The sequence below is a fragment of the Xiphophorus couchianus genome, chromosome 6, assembly GCF_001444195.1.
Source record: "Xiphophorus couchianus chromosome 6, X_couchianus-1.0, whole genome shotgun sequence".
In the NCBI taxonomy this organism is placed as follows: Eukaryota; Metazoa; Chordata; class Actinopteri; order Cyprinodontiformes; family Poeciliidae; genus Xiphophorus; species Xiphophorus couchianus.
Genome location: NC_040233.1, coordinates 30,909,276 through 30,927,243, shown reverse-complemented (window position 1 = coordinate 30,927,243; position 17,968 = coordinate 30,909,276). Strand labels below are relative to the sequence as shown.

The 17,968-nt window shown below is 50.5% G+C and overlaps 3 protein-coding genes and 1 pseudogene across 7 annotated transcripts; 2 read left to right on the top strand and 2 right to left on the bottom strand.

The window, feature by feature from the left end:
- Window positions 1–646: 646 nt before the first annotated feature.
- riok1 (RIO kinase 1 (yeast)) lies at window positions 647–6,238 on the bottom strand. Its single transcript, XM_028020049.1, has 17 exons — window positions 6,186–6,238; window positions 3,622–3,787; window positions 3,425–3,512; window positions 3,049–3,118; window positions 2,926–2,968; window positions 2,756–2,848; window positions 2,530–2,642; window positions 2,367–2,447; window positions 2,197–2,283; window positions 1,982–2,119; window positions 1,808–1,911; window positions 1,622–1,728; window positions 1,434–1,499; window positions 1,249–1,362; window positions 1,111–1,164; window positions 936–1,040; window positions 647–858 (listed from the first exon to the last, which is right to left on the bottom strand). Exons 1-17 carry the CDS (start codon window positions 6,236–6,238, stop codon window positions 748–750), a joined length of 1,593 nt encoding a protein of 530 aa, XP_027875850.1. The 3' UTR covers window positions 647–747.
- A 2-nt stretch (window positions 6,239–6,240) lies between these two features.
- Window positions 6,241–10,301, top strand: rpp40 (ribonuclease P/MRP 40 subunit). 5 transcript variants are annotated; one of them, XM_028020054.1, is made up of 8 exons: window positions 6,241–6,730; window positions 8,713–8,857; window positions 8,932–9,000; window positions 9,081–9,173; window positions 9,247–9,369; window positions 9,442–9,607; window positions 9,728–9,812; window positions 9,891–10,301. In XM_028020054.1, exons 1-8 carry the CDS (start codon window positions 6,614–6,616, stop codon window positions 10,074–10,076), a joined length of 984 nt encoding a protein of 327 aa, XP_027875855.1. In that variant the 5' UTR covers window positions 6,241–6,613; the 3' UTR covers window positions 10,077–10,301. The 5 variants fall into 5 exon arrangements, with proteins under 5 accessions (XP_027875855.1, XP_027875856.1, XP_027875853.1 ...); XM_028020055.1 differs by having other exon boundaries at window positions 9,878–10,301; XM_028020052.1 differs by having other exon boundaries at window positions 9,678–9,812; window positions 9,878–10,301.
- Window positions 10,302–10,653: 352 nt separating this feature from the next.
- cdyl (chromodomain protein, Y-like) lies at window positions 10,654–13,954 on the bottom strand. The gene is made up of 7 exons (XM_028020051.1): window positions 13,756–13,954; window positions 12,493–13,072; window positions 12,167–12,384; window positions 11,906–12,078; window positions 11,622–11,832; window positions 11,314–11,457; window positions 10,654–11,238 (listed from the first exon to the last, which is right to left on the bottom strand). Exons 1-7 carry the CDS (start codon window positions 13,777–13,779, stop codon window positions 11,080–11,082), a joined length of 1,509 nt encoding a protein of 502 aa, XP_027875852.1. The 5' UTR covers window positions 13,780–13,954; the 3' UTR covers window positions 10,654–11,079.
- Window positions 13,955–15,413: 1,459 nt separating this feature from the next.
- Window positions 15,414–15,579, top strand: LOC114147245 (uncharacterized; annotated as a pseudogene).
- Window positions 15,580–17,968: the final 2,389 nt, after the last annotated feature.

Genomic DNA, 17,968 nt, shown 5'->3' with positions numbered 1-17,968 from the left:
ATAAAGTATGAATAATTTTACTTTGAACAAATAAATAAAATAATAATAACAAATAAAACAGGATATATGTACTTACATATAGAGTCAAGCAGCCACCACTGACTCAGTGGTAGATGCCACTAACTGGGCAGAGTCAGTGTCACAGGGTTAGGGTTATTATCATATAATTACTTTTAAAAATAATGATTTTGTTTATTTAACTATATTAGATCTTGAATATTTTACCTGGTTTTCATGAAGGTGTTTTTGGTGAAGTGAATGAGATTTTTTTTGAAAACATGTCATACTTATTGGAGATTGCCTTTTAATCAGATTGAAATGTTATTGTTTAGTATACTGTGTGTGATCGGTCATTGGGTGACTGCATTTACTTCAGATGTAAGCAATGAGGCAAGGGGAGGGGCTTAGAGCTGTCAATTAACCTAGTATACTTGCTGTTAAATGTGCAAATGGAAGAGAAACAACTTAGCATTGCCATTTATGTCATCAGTGGCTAAGCGAACTAGCTTAGCTTCATTACTAGCTTTATAATTAGCGTCACTCGAATTGACGTCACCATGGAAATAAACACCAGCATGACCTTTGACCTCTCAGCAGAGCCACAGTGCATCCACATTTGTATTGGGTCAAGAAATTCTGAGAGAAGTTTGGTTTGAGATCAAAGCTTTAATCAGAACAGAACCACAGAGCGAGAGCCTCTGCTTCCCAGTCAGAACTGGGTCGGTTCGTCGGCCCGGTTCTGAAGGGTCATCGGCCCTTCTTCATCTTGGCCACCTTCTCTTTCCTCTTCTTCACGTGTTTGGGGACTTTGCTCTTCCTCCTCTCCCTCTGGGCCTCCTTCACCATCCTCTTCCTCTCCTGGAACAACAAGCAGTTCAAATCAGGAAGCTCTGGTTCTGGTTGTGGTTCTGGTTCCGGTTCCACGGACTGAGCACCTTCTTATCCATTGGACTTCCCTCTTGGTCCTCCTCTTCCTCCTCTTCCTCACCCTCCTCTTCCTCCTCTGATGAAGGCCGGTCCTCCTCCAGCAGCGCCGGAACCTAGCAGCAGATCTGAATATCAGCAGGAGCCGGGACCGGAACCAGTTCCGGAACCAGAACCGGTACCAACCGTCTGGACTCCAGAGAGGTCCTTCTTCAGGCCCGTCAGCGTCTGGTACAGAACCTGAGGAGAACAGGGAGCCTTCATCATCATCATCATCAATGCAGTTAAAAACCACAGAAGAAGATGAAACGTTGCTGCTCTTACGTCGTCATGGTGACCGCTAATGGCTGCCGCCTCCTCGGACCTCATCAGCTCCACGTGGCGCTCGTAGCCTCTCACCTGGGTCAGGGTTCGCGGGATGTAGGCCTGCTTAAACACCTGTGGGGGGTGGAGCCTCAGTGAACTCTGGGAGCCAATCGAAGAGGAGGGTGGGGTCTCAGAGCAGTTACCTCCTCGTCGACCCGGTCCCGGTCCGATCGCTGCTCCGCCGTGCGCTGGGCCGCCGTCGCCATGGCCTGCTCCGCCAATCACAGACAGCCGAGAGTCAGGGGGAGTCAGGGGACGTCCCGGACCCAACCGGAACCAGAGCGAATTTTGGTTCCGGATGGGTCCGGAGGTACGGCCAGGTACTGCTCACCTTGTCCAGGTATGCCTCCATATTGGCGCTGGAGACGGCCGGGTCGGTGATGAAGTCGAACAGCTCCCGCAACGTCATGGCCGCCACGCCGCGCCGCGCAAAGAACTCTGGGAACCACAGACGGGTCAGAACCATTAAGGACCAGAACAGGGCCAACCTGCAAGTCAGAACCGGAACCGGACCCACCGTTGACGTTGCTGCAGTCCTTGCGCAGGAAGTTCAGGGCGTGTGGATGGTCGTGCTCCACCGCCTGCGACACGTCGATGATGTAAGCGTCTCCGCCGTGGTACCTGCAACCGGATCAGTACCGGGTCAGAGGAGCCCGACTGGAACCAGATGGATCGGGTCGGTTCCGCTCACAGCATGTTGAACTCGCTCAGGTCGGCGTGGACGAGCCGGGCCCGCTGGAACATCCGCTGCATGTCCCGGACCACCTGCAGGTACAGCTGCCGGGCCTTGGACCCGCTCAAAACCGCGTGCTTCAGCAGAGGAGCCGGCCTGACCCAAACAGAACCAGAACCTTCGTCAGCATCTGGCTGGCCGCACACCGGATTAGAACCGGCTCCGATTCTTGCCTGTTGTCTTTTCCGATGAAACCCATTAGCAGAACGTGACTCCGAAGCAGAACCGGTTCTGGACTGGGAACCCCGGCCGCCTGCAGCCTGGAACACAAGAGCCGGTTCTGATGCTTTTACTGGGTTCTTATGGTTCTACCGGGTTCTGCGTCTCGGGCCGAGGTTCTGACCTGATCAGGTTCCTCATCTCTTTCTCGGCCCAGGTTCTCACCATCTTCCTGGGGTTTCCTTTACAGTAGCCGTGGCGGAACCTGCAGAACAGAACCGGAACCAATGTGGGCTCAGATTCAGAGAGGCTACCCTTATTTTGAAAAGCACAGGAAGCGGACTGACCTGAACTCTCCGCTGACGTACTTGTCCCGGTCCTTGAACTGCAGGATGGATGTCTTGTAGATCTTGATGGCTCTGCTTTCTCCAGCCGCCGTGCTGGCGTGGTAAACGTTGGCCTGAGTGACCGCAGGAACCCACTGGTTACCACGGCAACCAACCCCCAAACCGCCCAGCCCACCCACCCCGAATCGGTCCGAGCCGCTCGGCACCAGAACCCAGGTCAGCTGACCTCCTTCCCGGTGCTGATGCAGCCGTTGATCTCGCTGATGATTCCGCGACTCAGCATCTTGAACAGAATCATCCGAGTCCGAGGGTCCAACACCTGCAGAGGAACGCAACGGGTCACTTCCCGTCAGCCGGTACAGGGTCACTTCCTGTCAGCCCAGCACCAATCCTGACCTGCTCTACGGTGGCGCGGTCTGATTTGTCCTTCACTCTGTACCTGTGAAGGGAACCAATCAGAAGGTTAGAGAGGAGTCACATGACCAGCAGGTGAGCGGCTGCAGGTGAGGGCAGACGTACGTTCCGGCCTCCTTCTGCCTCTGATTGGCCGTCACCTTGTTGGTCACACTGTCCTCCAAGTTCAGCTGGTCTGCAGGAACAACACAGCAGCTCAGGTACAGGAGACACCTGAGGGGGCGGAGCCACCAGGCAGGTGACACTTGTACAGAGACCAGGACCAGGTCTGACTCGGATCAGCACTAGCTGCTAGTGGAGCTGCTCCACTAGCAGCTAGCATAGCTCAGCCAGCGCTCGTAACCCATGAAGGAGAGAACGTCTGGGTTCCCCATTAGAACCCAGCAGAACCTTCCTACTGATCTGGTTCTGGTAACTGGGTCACTGTGATGATGAAGGCGGTGTAATGGAACCGAGCGGGTTCTGTGCTGCTGAGCCATACCAAGATTGATCTTCTGCTCATATTTCCTCAGAACCTTGTCGGTCGGAGTCGATGACGCCGTCTTGCTGGACGGGTTCTGCCGGTTGGCCTGAGGAGGAACACAAACACCTTCAGAACCTTAAGCCGGGCACGTTAGAACCTTCCTGATCAAAGGAAACCTAAGTTGGTAACCATGGTAACAGCAAGCAGAGTCTGACCTGACAGTTGGTGCCGGTCTGGTTGATTCTTTTGGTCCAATCAGCTGGAGAGGTCCACTCCCACTCCTCATCTTCATCCTCATCATCTTCATCCTCATCCTCATCATCCAGCCACTCTGACGTCAGCTGGGCCGTGATGTCACTAATGACATGCCCTGATTGGCTGCTACATGAACAATATTAGAGACAGAAACAGCCAATCAGATAGCAGCTGGAGGAGATTGTGGAACCAGAGAGAGCTCCGATTGGTCAGAACAGGCACAGGGAGAGCCCTGATTGGTTAGACGAGTCAGAAACCTGAAAACATATTTAAGTAACAGTGATCCAAAATTCTGTCCGTCCGGCCCACGTTTGTCTGTTTCCGTCACTGGTTCTGACGGTTCTAATGGTTCCAGGGAAATGAAATGTTGTTGTAACTCATTAGTTTAGATTCTTCAGTTATTGAAGGTTGTTGGCAGGAAAGATCTCCTGTAGCAGTCTGTGTTACAGTGAATCTGAAGAAGCCTCTGACTGAAGATGCTCAGGGTTGGCCAGAATCTTCTTGATCTCATGAAGAATCCTTCTTTGTATCATCATCTCCAGAGGTTCCACAGTCAGAACCAGAACAGTACCAGCCTTCTTATTTAGGCTGTTGAGACTTTTTAGCTCCTGGTTCTGGTGGTTCTCTAAAGAGGCTCAACAGCCTGAATAAGAAGGCTCAGAAATACTGAGTATATCTACTATTGTGCCTCTTGTGCTGGACGTCTGAAGTATAGAGAGAGAAAAGGAGCCAAGATAGACGCTCAGTCCTCCAGTCTCTACCTGTGGTCTGTCGTCAGGTGGTCAGGTCAACAGGTGGTCAGGTGGTCTGGTCATCAGGTGGTCAGGTCATCAGCTGGTCAGGTCAACAGGTCATCAGGTCATCAGGTCAACAGGTCATCAGGTCATCAGGTTCCGGCTCCACCTGAGTCTCCTGAAGTTCCTCACAGAGCAGATCAGGCTGAATCCTGTTAAATGGGTTCATGAAGCAGGTTAAGATGGCGTCTCCGTCTCCATGGCGATAAGCAAACTGCAGGGGGTCCTGATATGAGCTTGTTCAGGTGGGCCAACAGGAGTCTCTCCAGGACCTCCATGATGTGGGTTGTCATGGCAACAGGTCTACAGTCATTGGTGAGTTGGTGAGTTTTCTCTGGTACCAGAAGCAGGCAGGATGTCGTCCACAGCAACAGAACCTTCTGTTGTGTCGGACTGAGGTTGAAGAGATGCTGCAGAATCCCACAGAACCGCTCTGCAGCCTCAGGCCTTCAGGACCAACACCATCTGGACCTGGTTCTGGTTCCGTCTCTCCAGCTGCCTCTTCAGGTCCAGAACCAGATCAGGAGGCAAACGGAGCAGCAGCTCCTGATCTGGTCAGAGTCAAACTAGTGGAAGCAGAAGATCCACGACTGAGGAGGAAGTTAGGAGATCAAAGGTTTGGCAGGAAGCTGAGGGTCAGAGGAAGGTGGGATGATGATGATCCTGAACCTGTCCGAATGTCTTCGGCTCTTTTGCTCCTTCCAGGCTTCCGTCCATCTGATCCTCCTTTTGCTCGCAGCCTGAGATCTTCCTCCTTCCTGATTCTCTGATTTGGTTCCTCTGCAGTTTGTCCTCCAGGTTCTTCTTCTTCTTCTGTCTCTAATCTGGACTGGAGCTGCTTCTGTTCCCCATCCCGTTCCCTAAAGACTCTATGGTTCCTTCAGGTCCCTGCTGATCCAGGGTTTGTCATTCAGGAAGCTTCTCTCTGCTGCCATCCACACAGAGCTTCATGTCAGTCATGGCTCTGATGTCATCTCCATCAGGCTGGCAGAGAGCGATCCAATCAGTTGCTTCAAACAAGCCTGGAGGGCCTCGTCTGCTTCCTGTGATTATTTCCCAACAGGTCGTCTCTTCACCAGAGATTCATATTCAGAGCAGAGAGGAACCAGATTATGGTCCCATCTCCCCAGAGGAGGTTTTGGTTTGGAGACATTTGCATCTTTGACATTAGCATAAAACACATAAAAATTTTTGTTTTCCCGGGTGAAGCAGACAACAAACTGGTGAAAAGCTGATGACTAAAATCACCAGATATTGCCACAAATGCATTGGGGGTGTTGTGTCTGTATCCTAGCAACATCGACCCACTTCCACCCAAAACGTTGCATCAGTTTTTATCCTCCGTGTTGACCGGTAACAGCATATTTGTGTTCCCAGTATTTAACTTTTAGTGGAAAAATCAAATCTTATTAACCAGCTCAGGTTCGGTACCGATGTGAACTCTTCGTTGTTTGATGCTCCTCTGCTCCGTGGTTCGACCAGTTCTGGTTCGGCCCGTTCGGACACAAGAACCTCTTACAGCATGGAATCGTCTCCAGAACGAACACACCGGATCTTCTTTCTTATTTTGCTCTGATTTGCTGCAAATTTTCCGGCCAGACCCGGAATGAGGTTCTGATCTGACCGAGTCTCAACGGCTTAAGCAAAGGGAAAGAAAAGAATCGGAACCTTCTGAGAGAACCAAACGGTTCTGCTCGTTAGGAACTGGTTGAAGTGTTTGTCTGCCTCACCTGTCCTCCTCTGCGTCATCAAACTGACCAGAGACGCTCGCGACCTGTTCCATGACGTCACAGCGCACAGAACCGCAAACCAGGTTCGAGCTCACCGATCCTGACCAGAACCAGAACCAACTCTTCCAGCACGCGCCACCGCGTGCCTGATTTACTTCCGGGTTAGTGTGCGTCACTACGGCAACACGGATGTGACGTATTTCCAAACGCGGATCAGATCCTAAGTTTCGGAAGAAACTGGCCGATTCTAGTGTTTGTCAGAGTGCAGGTGGTTCTGGTTCCGATCCAGATCTGAGTTCTTCTGGGACCAGAAAGAGCTTGCAGGTCTCCACTCCGACCGGCAGGGGGCGCCGACTCACAGACAACAACTGAATAGACGGAACTTCTCTAGCTGCTGATCCGACCCAGGAGGATCCGGTTTCGTAAAGATGTGTGCGGACCTGAGTCGAACCCAGCGAAACCTGCTGGTCTGTGAGCGGTCCAGTTTTCTGGACGAAAAGAATCGCGTCAGTTCCCAGGTGGAGCAGCTGCGCTTCAACTACAAGGTAAGACATGCGCATGCGCCGAAACACACGTGCTGAGGTTGTTTGGGTCGGAACCATTTGAGAGCAACATCAGACAGCGCCAGAACCCGAATCGAACCTCGAGTTCATCAAAACCCCGGCAGACCGGAACATTAAATAAAGATCTGTTACTACCGTTTCAACACCGAACCGAACCGGCGTTCTGTTTATCTGTGCTACCCGTAAATCCGTCCTACCTTGTGGTCATGCTCACATCGATGCTACGTCACAATCTGCTGACTCAGCAGATTTCTTATAAATCCGTCCTACCTGTGGAAGTTTCGTTTCATGTGTTTTATTTCATCGCAGATTACGGTTAGCTTTATTTCATTTATTTTATTCCCGGCTTTCATTAAGCTGCTGAATTACTTCATGGTTTTACTTTACATGACAGCAGCTTGTAAATTTATCTATAAATGGTTTTAGTTTGCCGTCTGAAATGTCGTTCCTGTAAACATATCATTATTTGGCGGTTAATCAGGACAAAATATGTTGGGTTTTTAGCTATTTTGTCCTTATAATTAAAAATATTTTAGTTTAATAACGCTCTTTATTACTAAACTTTGCTGAATAGATGTTAGTGATACTATGTGGGATTTTAGCTGTGTAATATTAGTGTATATGAATCATATCCTATCATTTCAGTGACCTGCTCAGTTCAGTGACACATTGTGGCTGCATTTAATAAAGTCTGTCATACAGCAGATTAATGCACAAAAAAGAGTCACACTGATCTGTATTTGTCTTTAATTCCAATAAAACCTGTTTCCTCTGTCTGATACGGTTTTATTCTTACTAACCTCTGTATTTAAAATATTTGAACAGGTAGGATATTCTAGTAAAGGATTAGTGCAAACATCTACAGCTTTTCATTTTAAACAGGTAGATGTTCAGATGAAGGAAGTGATCTTCTTGTGGTTTCGTCATGGATAGAAATTGTTCCGATGCTAAGCTAACCATAACTGCTAAGCTTCCACTTCAGTCACTCAAATATTGTTATCCGATATATTTAACATCAACAACCTGCTATAGTTTTCTGACTGTAAACATGACGGTAGCAGCTTTGGACGGGTAGCACAGACAGATAGACTTAGCTATCTATCCGTGCTACTGTAGGAAAATCTGACGAGGTAGCACAGATTGTCAGAACACCGGGTCTGTAGATCCACCTGCTATCAGATCGAGCTCACATGCTACAGGAAAAGTATTCACACCCTCCCAGTAATAGATGTAAGCATCTCATCATCATCCGAACCCAACAGAACTTTCCGGCTTAATGAAAGCCGGGAATAAAATAAATGAAATAAAGCTAACCGTAATCTGCGATGAAATAAAACACATGAAACGAAACTTCCACAGGTAGGACGGATTTATAAGAAATCTGCTGAGTCAGCAGATTGTGACGTAGCATCGATGTGAGCATGACCACAAGGTAGGACGGATTTACGGGTAGCACAGATAAACAGAACACCTGAACGCCGACCAGACCTGGACCGGACCGGGACTAGACTCTGAGCTGACTCGGATAGATATGTGATCTAGACGGAACATCATGGCAGAACCAGAACCAGCAGCAGCTGGTCAGAACCAGGGGCTCACCCCAGCAGAACCAGGTTTTTAAATCAGGTCTAACAGAACCTCTCTGAGCCGGCCAGGTCCGGTTTATATGACCAGAAGTTTGGTTCTGATCGTCTGTCGTCCCGCAGCGTTACCTGCCCAGGTGAGATCAGCGGTTGTAGCCTGCAGCCTGGTTTTGGTTCTGCTGAACCTCTAACAGAACCAGAACCACTGGTTAGCTTCCTCTGACCCAACACTGTACCATGACCAAACACACTGTTACCATGACAACCAGGTACCTGCTTACAGGTGGGACAAACAGGGCCCACCTCCTGACCTGGTCACCAGAACTGATCCGGTTCTGGGTCTGCGGGAACACATTTTGCTGACTGCTCTCACCTGTACAGGTATCTGTGCTGCTACCTGAGTGTGGCTCCGCCCCCTCTCACCTGGAGTCCATCCTGAACAGCTTCAGCAGCTTCTACCTGATCAAGAAGCTGCCCTTATATGAGCTGCTGGACAAAGACTTCCTACAGAGCGCCGTGTACCAAGGTAACGCACCTGTCGTACCTCATACTTACCTGTCTCACCTGTCATACCTCACACTCGCCTGTCTCTGTCTCCAGGCAGCGTGTACGGTCTGTCCTTCAGAACTCGGATCGACGAGGATAACTGCGTTGCTCTGATGCCAAACGGTAAGCCGTGAGTTCAGGTGACATCACTTCCTGGTTACCTGTCCAGAGCCAGGTGTGTGTGTGTGTGTGTGTGTGTTCAGGTCACCTGGTGTTCTCTCTGGATAAGGACACCTTCGAAACGCTGGGCCTTGAGGGCCGACCTTCCAGATCCAACAGAACCAGCAGCAGATACGGTATCAGTTATGGTTCTGATTCTGGGTCGGACTCGGTCCAGAACTGGTCGTTTACCTGTGTGTACCTGTGCAGAGGTAACGGTGGACCTGAGGGATGGCAGCATGGCCCCTGGTGGGCGGGGCTACCTGAGGCTCCTCCAGGCTCTGACGTCACGCCTGAAGCTGCAGATGGACTTCCTGATCTCGCATCATCCAGGTGAGTGACGTGACTGCCAACGACCTCTGACCCTTCGGGTCCCATCCCGGCTGATCGCCCTCTGTCCGGCAGGGGGCGGGGCCTCGCTGCAGCCCCTCCTATCTCGCTGCGATTGGTCAGAACACAGACCGGATGTCGGCCGGCGCGCCCTGAGCCGCCTGGTCCACCCCTCCCTGCGGTCGTGTGACCCCCACGACCTCCTGGAGTGGATCGGCGCCGTGGACGCCTCCGTCAGCCGGTGAGCCTCGCTACCGTTCCCGCGCTCTGCGGGGTCATGACCGGGAGTCACTCTTCTTCTGCGTTTACAGTGAGAATTCATCCAGCGACTTTCTGTCTACTCTCACCTGTCTGGAACCAGAGGCGACCGTCAGCCGGGCAGTGAGCGTGTCGGCCTGCGGCCTGCTGCTGCCGCAGGACCTGCAGCACCTAGTGGAGGAGCTGAGGTCAGCACACACACACACACACAACTCACCTCCCCTGAGCACCCTGTGACTCACCTGTCCTCCAGGTGTCACCTGCAGCAGGCCCAGACAAACTCCTGGGCTTCTGTGACGGTTCACGGCTTCACCGACAGTCCGGTGTCCTGGGACGACGACGAGCGCGACGTCCTGACCGGAGGTCACGACCTCTACAACCTGCTGATGTTCCCTGATCACACATACCGCCTACACCTGGCCGCTGGGGCACAGAACACCTGCCCGCCCTGATGGATTTCCCCGCCCCCTCCAATGTAAAGCCGGGCCTCAAAGAGTGCGGATCCCTAACGTCCCAGATTCTGATGGGTCGGTTCTGATATGTACTGGAACCAACTGGTCCAGGATCTGAGATTTACTGGAAGGAGAACAGTAGACTCGTGTTCCGAACCGCCGGGTTCCCTGAGGACATCAGTGTTTCTGTCATCTGCAGCTGTTTAAATAAATGGATCCAAGTTCTGGTGTTTTGTGTCTATCATCATGGAAAGGGGTCTCCCAACCTGGTCCTCAGGGGCTCTGTCCTCCATGTTGAAGCTGCTGAAGCTCCTGGAGGCTAAGGAAGTGATGTCATCACTGGATCAGTGGGCTGGAGCGGGAACAGCAAGCCCTGAGGACCGGGGCTGGGAGACCCCTTATATTGCAGCATGTTATTGTGATAATTGTTGACGCAACTATTAGCATTAGCATGCTAAACCCTAGGGTCGCATGTTTTTCATATTTTCCATCAACCACTGGCATCGCAGGATGCCTGTACAAACAGGAAGTGGATTCTGAGCATCAAACCCGATCAGAACATTTTCAGAACCACACAGTTAGTCATGTGACTTTAATGTGACACAAGCTCCAACAGTCCCATTTACCCAGAATGCATCATGAGTGTTCACTGGCGCCCCCTGGAGTTGGACCAGACCTGGGGGAGGCGCTGCACATAGTCTCGGTCTTTATGGACCAGAACCGCTGGCCAGGTTTAGTCTACAACTTCCATCCAGGTCGAATCCCATTCTCTCCGACAGATGTGAGAACAGGAACCACAGAGGAACCCGGTCCAGCCCATACAGAACCAGATGGATTTAGGACCAGACACAACAAGAACCGGCCCATACGGAACCAGAAGTTGGTCCAGAACAAGCAGGTTTGCTCAGATACAATGGGCGACACCAGGACTGGTCCACCGGGCCAAGGCTGGACCACCACATCTCGGTCCTGAAACAGAGGCAGAACCGGTCCGGTTCTGGTTCTAGCAGAGTTCTGTTCTCTTCTGCAGAAACTGCAGGATGGAGTCCGTTCCCTGCAGGGATCCCCAGACGCGCTTCAGGGCTTCACACTCGCGCTCATTGGCTTGCTCCAGGGCGCCGCGGCTGGTGCTCCTCATCAGGGCTTTGGACTCCTGCAGAACCTGCCAGAACCAGAACACACTGAGCCGCCAGAACCCGCCGAGCCGCCGGAAAAACGTGGCGAGAAAATTCCTCACCTGAGAGTCGACAGCCACCAGCTCCTTGATCCGTAGCATCACTTCCTGCGTGAACGTTCCCGGCCACAACACCTGCGACACCAAACCCTTAAGACACGCCTCCTGGGCCGTCAGCTTCCTGCCGCCCAGCAGCAACTCGTTAGCCTGCAACACACGAGTCAAGGGACAAGTCAGGGGACAAGAGAGAACTCATCTTCACTGAACATGACTAATCGAAGCCAGGACCATGATGTGGGTCTGGTCCCTAATCCCTAGTCCCCAATCCCTAGTCCAAAGCTCCTAGTCCCTGGTCCCCAGTCTCGTCTCACCGAGGCCGGGCCCATGATGCGAGGGAAGGTGAAGGAGCTGCAGCCGTCGGGCGTCTGGCCGCAGGTGGAGTACGGCGTCTGGAACCAAGCCTTCTCATTGGCCCACACCACGTCGCACAGAGGCAGGAGGGCGGCACCGAGTCCGAGTGCCGGGCCGTTCACTGCCGCCACGATGGGCTTCCTGAACTGGATGAAGGTGTTGACGAAGGTCCTGAGGAGACATGGAGGAGGCGACATGGAGGACACGGAGGAGGTGACTCGTAATATTTGCGTCTCCATGTTACCTGATGGTTTCAGCCATCTTGATGCTCTCCTTCTTCCTGTCGTCCGCCAGTCGCCTGATGAAGTACAGGAAGTCAAGGCCGCAGCAGAAGACACTGCCGACGGCGCCGATCAACACCAGCTTGCTGTCATCGGACGCCGCTGTCGCCATGGCGCTCTGGATCTCCTTCATCACCTGTCAGACAGTAGAGGGTGGGTCCGCAAAACATGGCGGCGATGGAGGTGTGGCCTGGGAACATGGCGGCGGTGGGGCGTGGCCTCACCTCCGGGTTGAGAGCGTTATTCTCGGAGCTCTTGGTGGACAGCAGGATGTAGGTGAAGCCATCTTGTTTTTTCACCACGATGTCGCGGTAGCGGTAGGCGCTCTCCGTCTGGCGGACGCTGACCCTCAGCCTCTTGTCAAAGGTGGAGCGCTCCTCCAGGCGCCGCTTTCCCACGGCTCCGGTTGCCCCGGTAACAGCCTCCATCAGCCCCGTGTTTCCTGGAGACAGAAACAGGAAGTCAGGCCTGGAAGCGTTATAGCTCAGACATCAAAGCCAGGGCAGGTGTGTTACCTGTTCACAGACTGGCTGGTGTTAATAAGACTCACCGGAGCTGCAGAGGGAGTGGACCGCCGCGGGGGTCATGGGGGTCACGGGGGCTGGTGGCGGCAACGGTGGCAGCGGGTTCTGGTTCCGGGGCCGGGTCCCCATGCGGGCCCTCTCCTGGCCGGGTGCCAGCTGGATGGCGGCCGGTTTCTCCAGCAGGGCGACCTCGGGCGGGACCGGGTGCGCCTCCTGAGCGCCCGCCTCCAGGCTCTGCGCCGCCTCACTGGGCGAGTCCTCCGAGTCCGGTCGCAGGTTCATGGGGCTCCGAGGAACCAGGATCTTGATTCCGCTCTTGGCCAGGTCTACGCCGCGGCGTGCGGGGCCGAAGGAGTCCGGGGGTGGGGCCTCCGTGGGGGGCCGAGGCTCCGGTCGGACGGCGCCGCAGGGGGGGCCACGGGTGGAGCGCAGCAGGGCGGCGTCCCGTTCCAAGTGCCGTCGGTTGAACTCGTGGACGTAAGACATGCAGGCGGACAGGTGAGTCTCCGGCTCCCAGGTGTCGCTCTCCGAGCTGTAGCCTCTCCACCTCACCAGGTACTCCACCCGCCCCTTTCTGCTCCGCCGCCTGTCAACGATGCGCTCCACCTGGACCAAGCAGCAGCGTCAGAACCTCCATCCGACCCGGGTCCTCTGCAGCAAAACCGGACCCTGAACGCGACCCGGTTGCGCTGCAAAGGAACCCGACCCTGAGCCCGACCCAGTTGACCGACGTTCGGTCAGCTTCCCTCCTATTGGTCAACATGCTGAACCATTTATTTGCCAAACGTTTTGCATCTCTGGCATCTTGTTCAATGACAATAAAGAGAATCTGAATTAATTACTCCATCATTTACCGCTATTTTCGCATCCACAGAAACAAAGGAGCTAATTAATTGCAGAACCGATTAATCAGCAAGGGAGAGCCGCAGATCTAGATAAATAGAGAGGAAGATATAAATGAACTAAAGTCAGAATCAGGCCAGATCTTAATATCACCAGTAGAACCAGTTCTTCTGAACAGTACCCATGCTACAGACTGGTTTGTCCTTTAAGTCCTGAGCTTTTAGGATTAAGAGATGAAGCAGAATAACTATAGAGTAAAACAATAACATCCCCAAAAAGTGTTACTGTTCCGCCTCAATGTGAAGCATGTAAGGGAGAATCCCCTCCTTATGTTAAAAAGAGACGTTCAGGCTCGGCTGACCCGGTTCCTCAGAACTTTATAGTCCAACTGGGTTACCTAGTCGCTACAAATTTCACTAAGTTAACAGTTAGCATGTTAGCTTTACCTCGTACAACTCTTCCGTGGCCATGGAAACCGGGCGCGTGCACGAGCGGTTGCCAGAAGCCCCTTCAGAGCCGAAGCGGCATGAGAAGAGGTTCGGTTGTTGGTTCGGAGCTGTTCCGGGGTTCTGGTTCTGTTCGGCAAGTGACGGGAAGTTAAGTTTTCTGTCTGTTAGCCGTTAGCTGTTAGCATTGCCTTCCCCGGAAGCTCCCTCAGCGTCTAACTGCCCTTCAGAATAAAAGCCGCTCAGTAGAATAACGTGGAGAAAGGATTGCAGAGGAATTGCCTTTAGAACATCAAGTTCTAACTTCGGAACCCCGAACTTTTACGGACCATGGAAGAATAGTGAAAAAATAGGACTTCAGTTTTAGGAAACACAAGAAGAACAAAAGATACTGGCGGTGAAATTCAATAAAAATGGAGAAGGAAAGACAAACTGGACAGAAATAAGAAGACTGGGATGAGAAATTTAACAATAAAGGGGAAGATTTTAATAATCAAAGCGGTGATTCTATCAGTGTTTTTACTAACCAGTTCTGTTTTTATTCCTCCTAGGAAAGTGATTTTAGAGCTTCAACGGGCCATTTTTCACTTCATCTGGACTCCAAATGGGAAAGACTGAAAAGAGAAATCATGAAGAAACCAAAAGAGAAAGGAGGAAAAGGAGTCCCAGACCTGTACTTGTTTTTAGGCAGCCATTACATAAGCACTCACCTCAAACAAGCTATGAACATTTCCAGCAACCAAAAGACAAATATAACGACCAGCTTCTGGTCTGGATCCTAAACTGAAACTGATAAAAAGTTATTTTAAAACCCCCGTAGCTTTTAACCTCCCACCGCTTTTATAGAGACATTTTTAGAACATTTTAAACTGGAAGGAGAGGAGAGCAGGATTTTAACTAACCATCGTTTTATTATTTCTATTGTTCAGGACTGGGAACCAGTGACTCCAGTGCGCGGCCTCCTGTATGGAGACGCCTCCACAGTTTGGCGCAACGTGAGCCCGTGTCCCGTCCTTCCAATCAGACTCCAGGACCCGTCATGGATGGTGGCTCATGGGATCCCGACCCGGTTGTGGCGCGCCGGAGTCTGTGAGGCTCCTGCTGTGGACCTGTGGGCGAAGGCCGGCTCCTTGCAATGGACTCACAGCTAGTGCTGCACGGGGTGAGCCACCGGAAAATGGCGAAAAAGGACTTCGTGGAAATGTGGCTCACCCTCGCCACCATCAAAGACGCCACATGGACCTCCAGAAACTGGCTGGTAAGCAGGCGCAGGCAGATCCCCCCCGGGGGCTGTGATCCGGATGGCGGCAGCAAGAAGAGGAACATCAGGAGCTGCAGGTGGAGCGACAAGGACACAGCCACCAAGAAGAATCGCCTGCGCCTCCACGGACGGAGGACCCAGCAGCAGCGGCGGCCTGGCTCTCTGGGTGAGGCAGGAGGGAAGGAGCTGCAGGGCGGGATCCCCTCTGAGAACCAGCGCTGCTCGGAAGGACGGGAGTCACCCCGGTCCTGCTCAGCTTTTAACATACAGAGATTTTTGGTTTAATATCCTTGTTCTTATCCTCTTTTAGCTTAATTTAATTGAGGAATTGTAGTTAATAAAAGAAAAGTAAAAATTTCTGTATAACGCCATGTTTTAAAAAATGTCCCAAGTAACAATAAAATATTTCGGGGGGAAAATCTGTTCTTATCAGTTTAATATCTGATACGTCCCCTACCCGGGGACCATTTATTAAATCGATCTTTGGAGCAGGGAGATGGAACAGGGGCTTGCTCGGTCCACTCCACGCATCGACCAGAACCTCCAGGAACGATGCAGCCCCTGATGCTGTTACATGGAAAACTGTTTGACAAGGACTAAAGGGTATTAAGGAAGAATAATTTTATAAATTAACTTTGGACAAAACTTTTGGCTCTCTCTTCCTTAATCCTCCGGGTCCTCAGCGGGCGACGTGCGGCCACAAGGAAACAACAACACTGCGCGTTGAAGTCACAGAATCACAGAGTTTAATTCCATACAAAGCAACGCATGAATCAATCAACAAAGCTGCAGAGGAACAGAGATATACATTGTTTACCTTATACAAACAAAGACAGACAAAAAACAAAAGAAAGACGCGTCTTTGGAGAGAGCCGATGGAAAAAAGCAAAATAGTGGCAGCTCTCTGAATTTTTTACTCCTGACACAAACTCTTATACTAAAGGTGTGTCTTGTCTTTTTAATATATTCAATTAAGGCGTTCCTCTGGTTGACCAACTGGAAGCTACTTTGGACACTCAGAGAAACTTAGAAACTCCCCCTAATTTACGCCAAAGATCAAAGGCCATCTGGTCTCTGGTAAAAACAAAAGAGCCAACAGCTGCGTCCTGACCCCCTGTGGTTCTACGGTCATTCTGGGTACAGAAAAACCTGAGATAAGATTTCACAGATACCTGTGAAATCTAAAGTCTCTCTCATTATCTCTCCTTACATAAATTCTCAAAGAAACTTACATCCAGTAATTTATGGTTCAAGGAAATGTTATCTTCACAAACCCCAGTTTTGCTCCTCTACAGTCAGCACCTCAAAAGATTGAGTCCTGCCAAAAATAACACATAAAATCAACGGAACAAAATAAGGTATAAATCCTGAGCAATTTTCTAATACTACACAAAACATTTTCATTCAAAGAATTTCCATTTGATTCTGATATAGTCACAGATAATACAATTTTCAAATACATTCATCATTTAGTAGTTCTAAAATTAGATAATACAATCTTCAATAAAAACATGGTATTAATACTTAGAAAAATGTCTTAAAAATTAAATGTTAGTGGTTTCAATCTTCTATGTTGTATTAAGTTTCACACCATCCCAGATGTTGGTTTCTGGGAGGCTTTTGATCTTCTGTGAACTAAACAGGCTTCTCTCCCCCAAGCTCCAGTGTTTCTGCCCTGCAGGAAATGCTAATTTTATGGCCTCCTGTGCTCTGGCCACACAGCGGGAGGCCCCTGTTTGTCTGAATGCTTAACACAAACCTGTTCAAAATAAAGAAATTTGTTCAAAATAAGAGTGTTGAATATACCTTTTACACATGCCGTAAGATTAACTGTATTAAGCACTAAAAATAATCATTTTTCCTCAACAGGGGCTATGTGTGCAGATAGTCCGATTACATTTACACTTCATTATTAATTTATAGTGCCATTAGTATTGTAGGATATATTTTTATTTTGTAATTTAGTTTATGCATCTGGAGGCATAAACTCGTTCCCCTCAAAAACAATTATTGAACAGTTTAGCAAAAGCATATTTATCTAACTGACATCAAGAATATTTTTTTCCAACATAGGCTTATAAAAATGTAGGTCTGATGTTGAAGTCAGAAAAACGTTTTTCATTATAAATGTCGTTGCAGTAGCAGATAAAATCCTCAAACCTCAGTTCAGTTCTGGTGTGAGCCCAGACCGGCTTTCATCCAGAACCATCCATCCATTTTCTAACACCTGGTCCCCAGTGGGTTAGGAGGAGCTGCTGCCTCTCCAGCAAACATTTTGGGTGAGAGGCGGGGTCACCTGGACAGGTTACCATTCCATCGCAGGGCAACACAGCGACAGAGAGGACGGACACACACACACACACACACACACCTAAGGAGAATTTAGAGAAACCAATTAACCTGACAGTCATTGTTTCTGGACTGTGTGAGGAAGCCAGAAAACCGGAGAGAACCCACCATGCACAGGAAAAACATGCAGACTCCATGCAGAAAGATGCCAGGCCAGGAATCGAACCCAGGACCTTCCTGCTGCAAGGCAATAGTGCTACCTGTTGCCTTGCAGCCTGTAGCCTTGCCTACAGGGTGCAGCTCTCCTCCTGGATCAACTACAGAAAACAAACTTCTTTTTAGACTTCATGAGCCACCGTAGCTGGGCATCACGGCAGCAATGAGCCTTAAGTGTTGCTAACGCTCCTGCGTGTATCGATTATACTGGAATGATTGGCCGGTTTCTGCTGCCAGTGTGTTGTGGGTCAAAGCGTTTACCAACACCGTTCCAAAATTAGAAAGTTCCCATCATGAAACCTGTGCTGAATGTAGTAACTGCAAGAGTTACTACAATGGAAATCAAACGGACTTCCTTGTTTGATTTCTTTTCCCATCATTTCTATCCATTGGGAGCAACAATCTTCAGCCGCCAGGCTCTCTTTACAAATTATAGTCTGTTTGCAC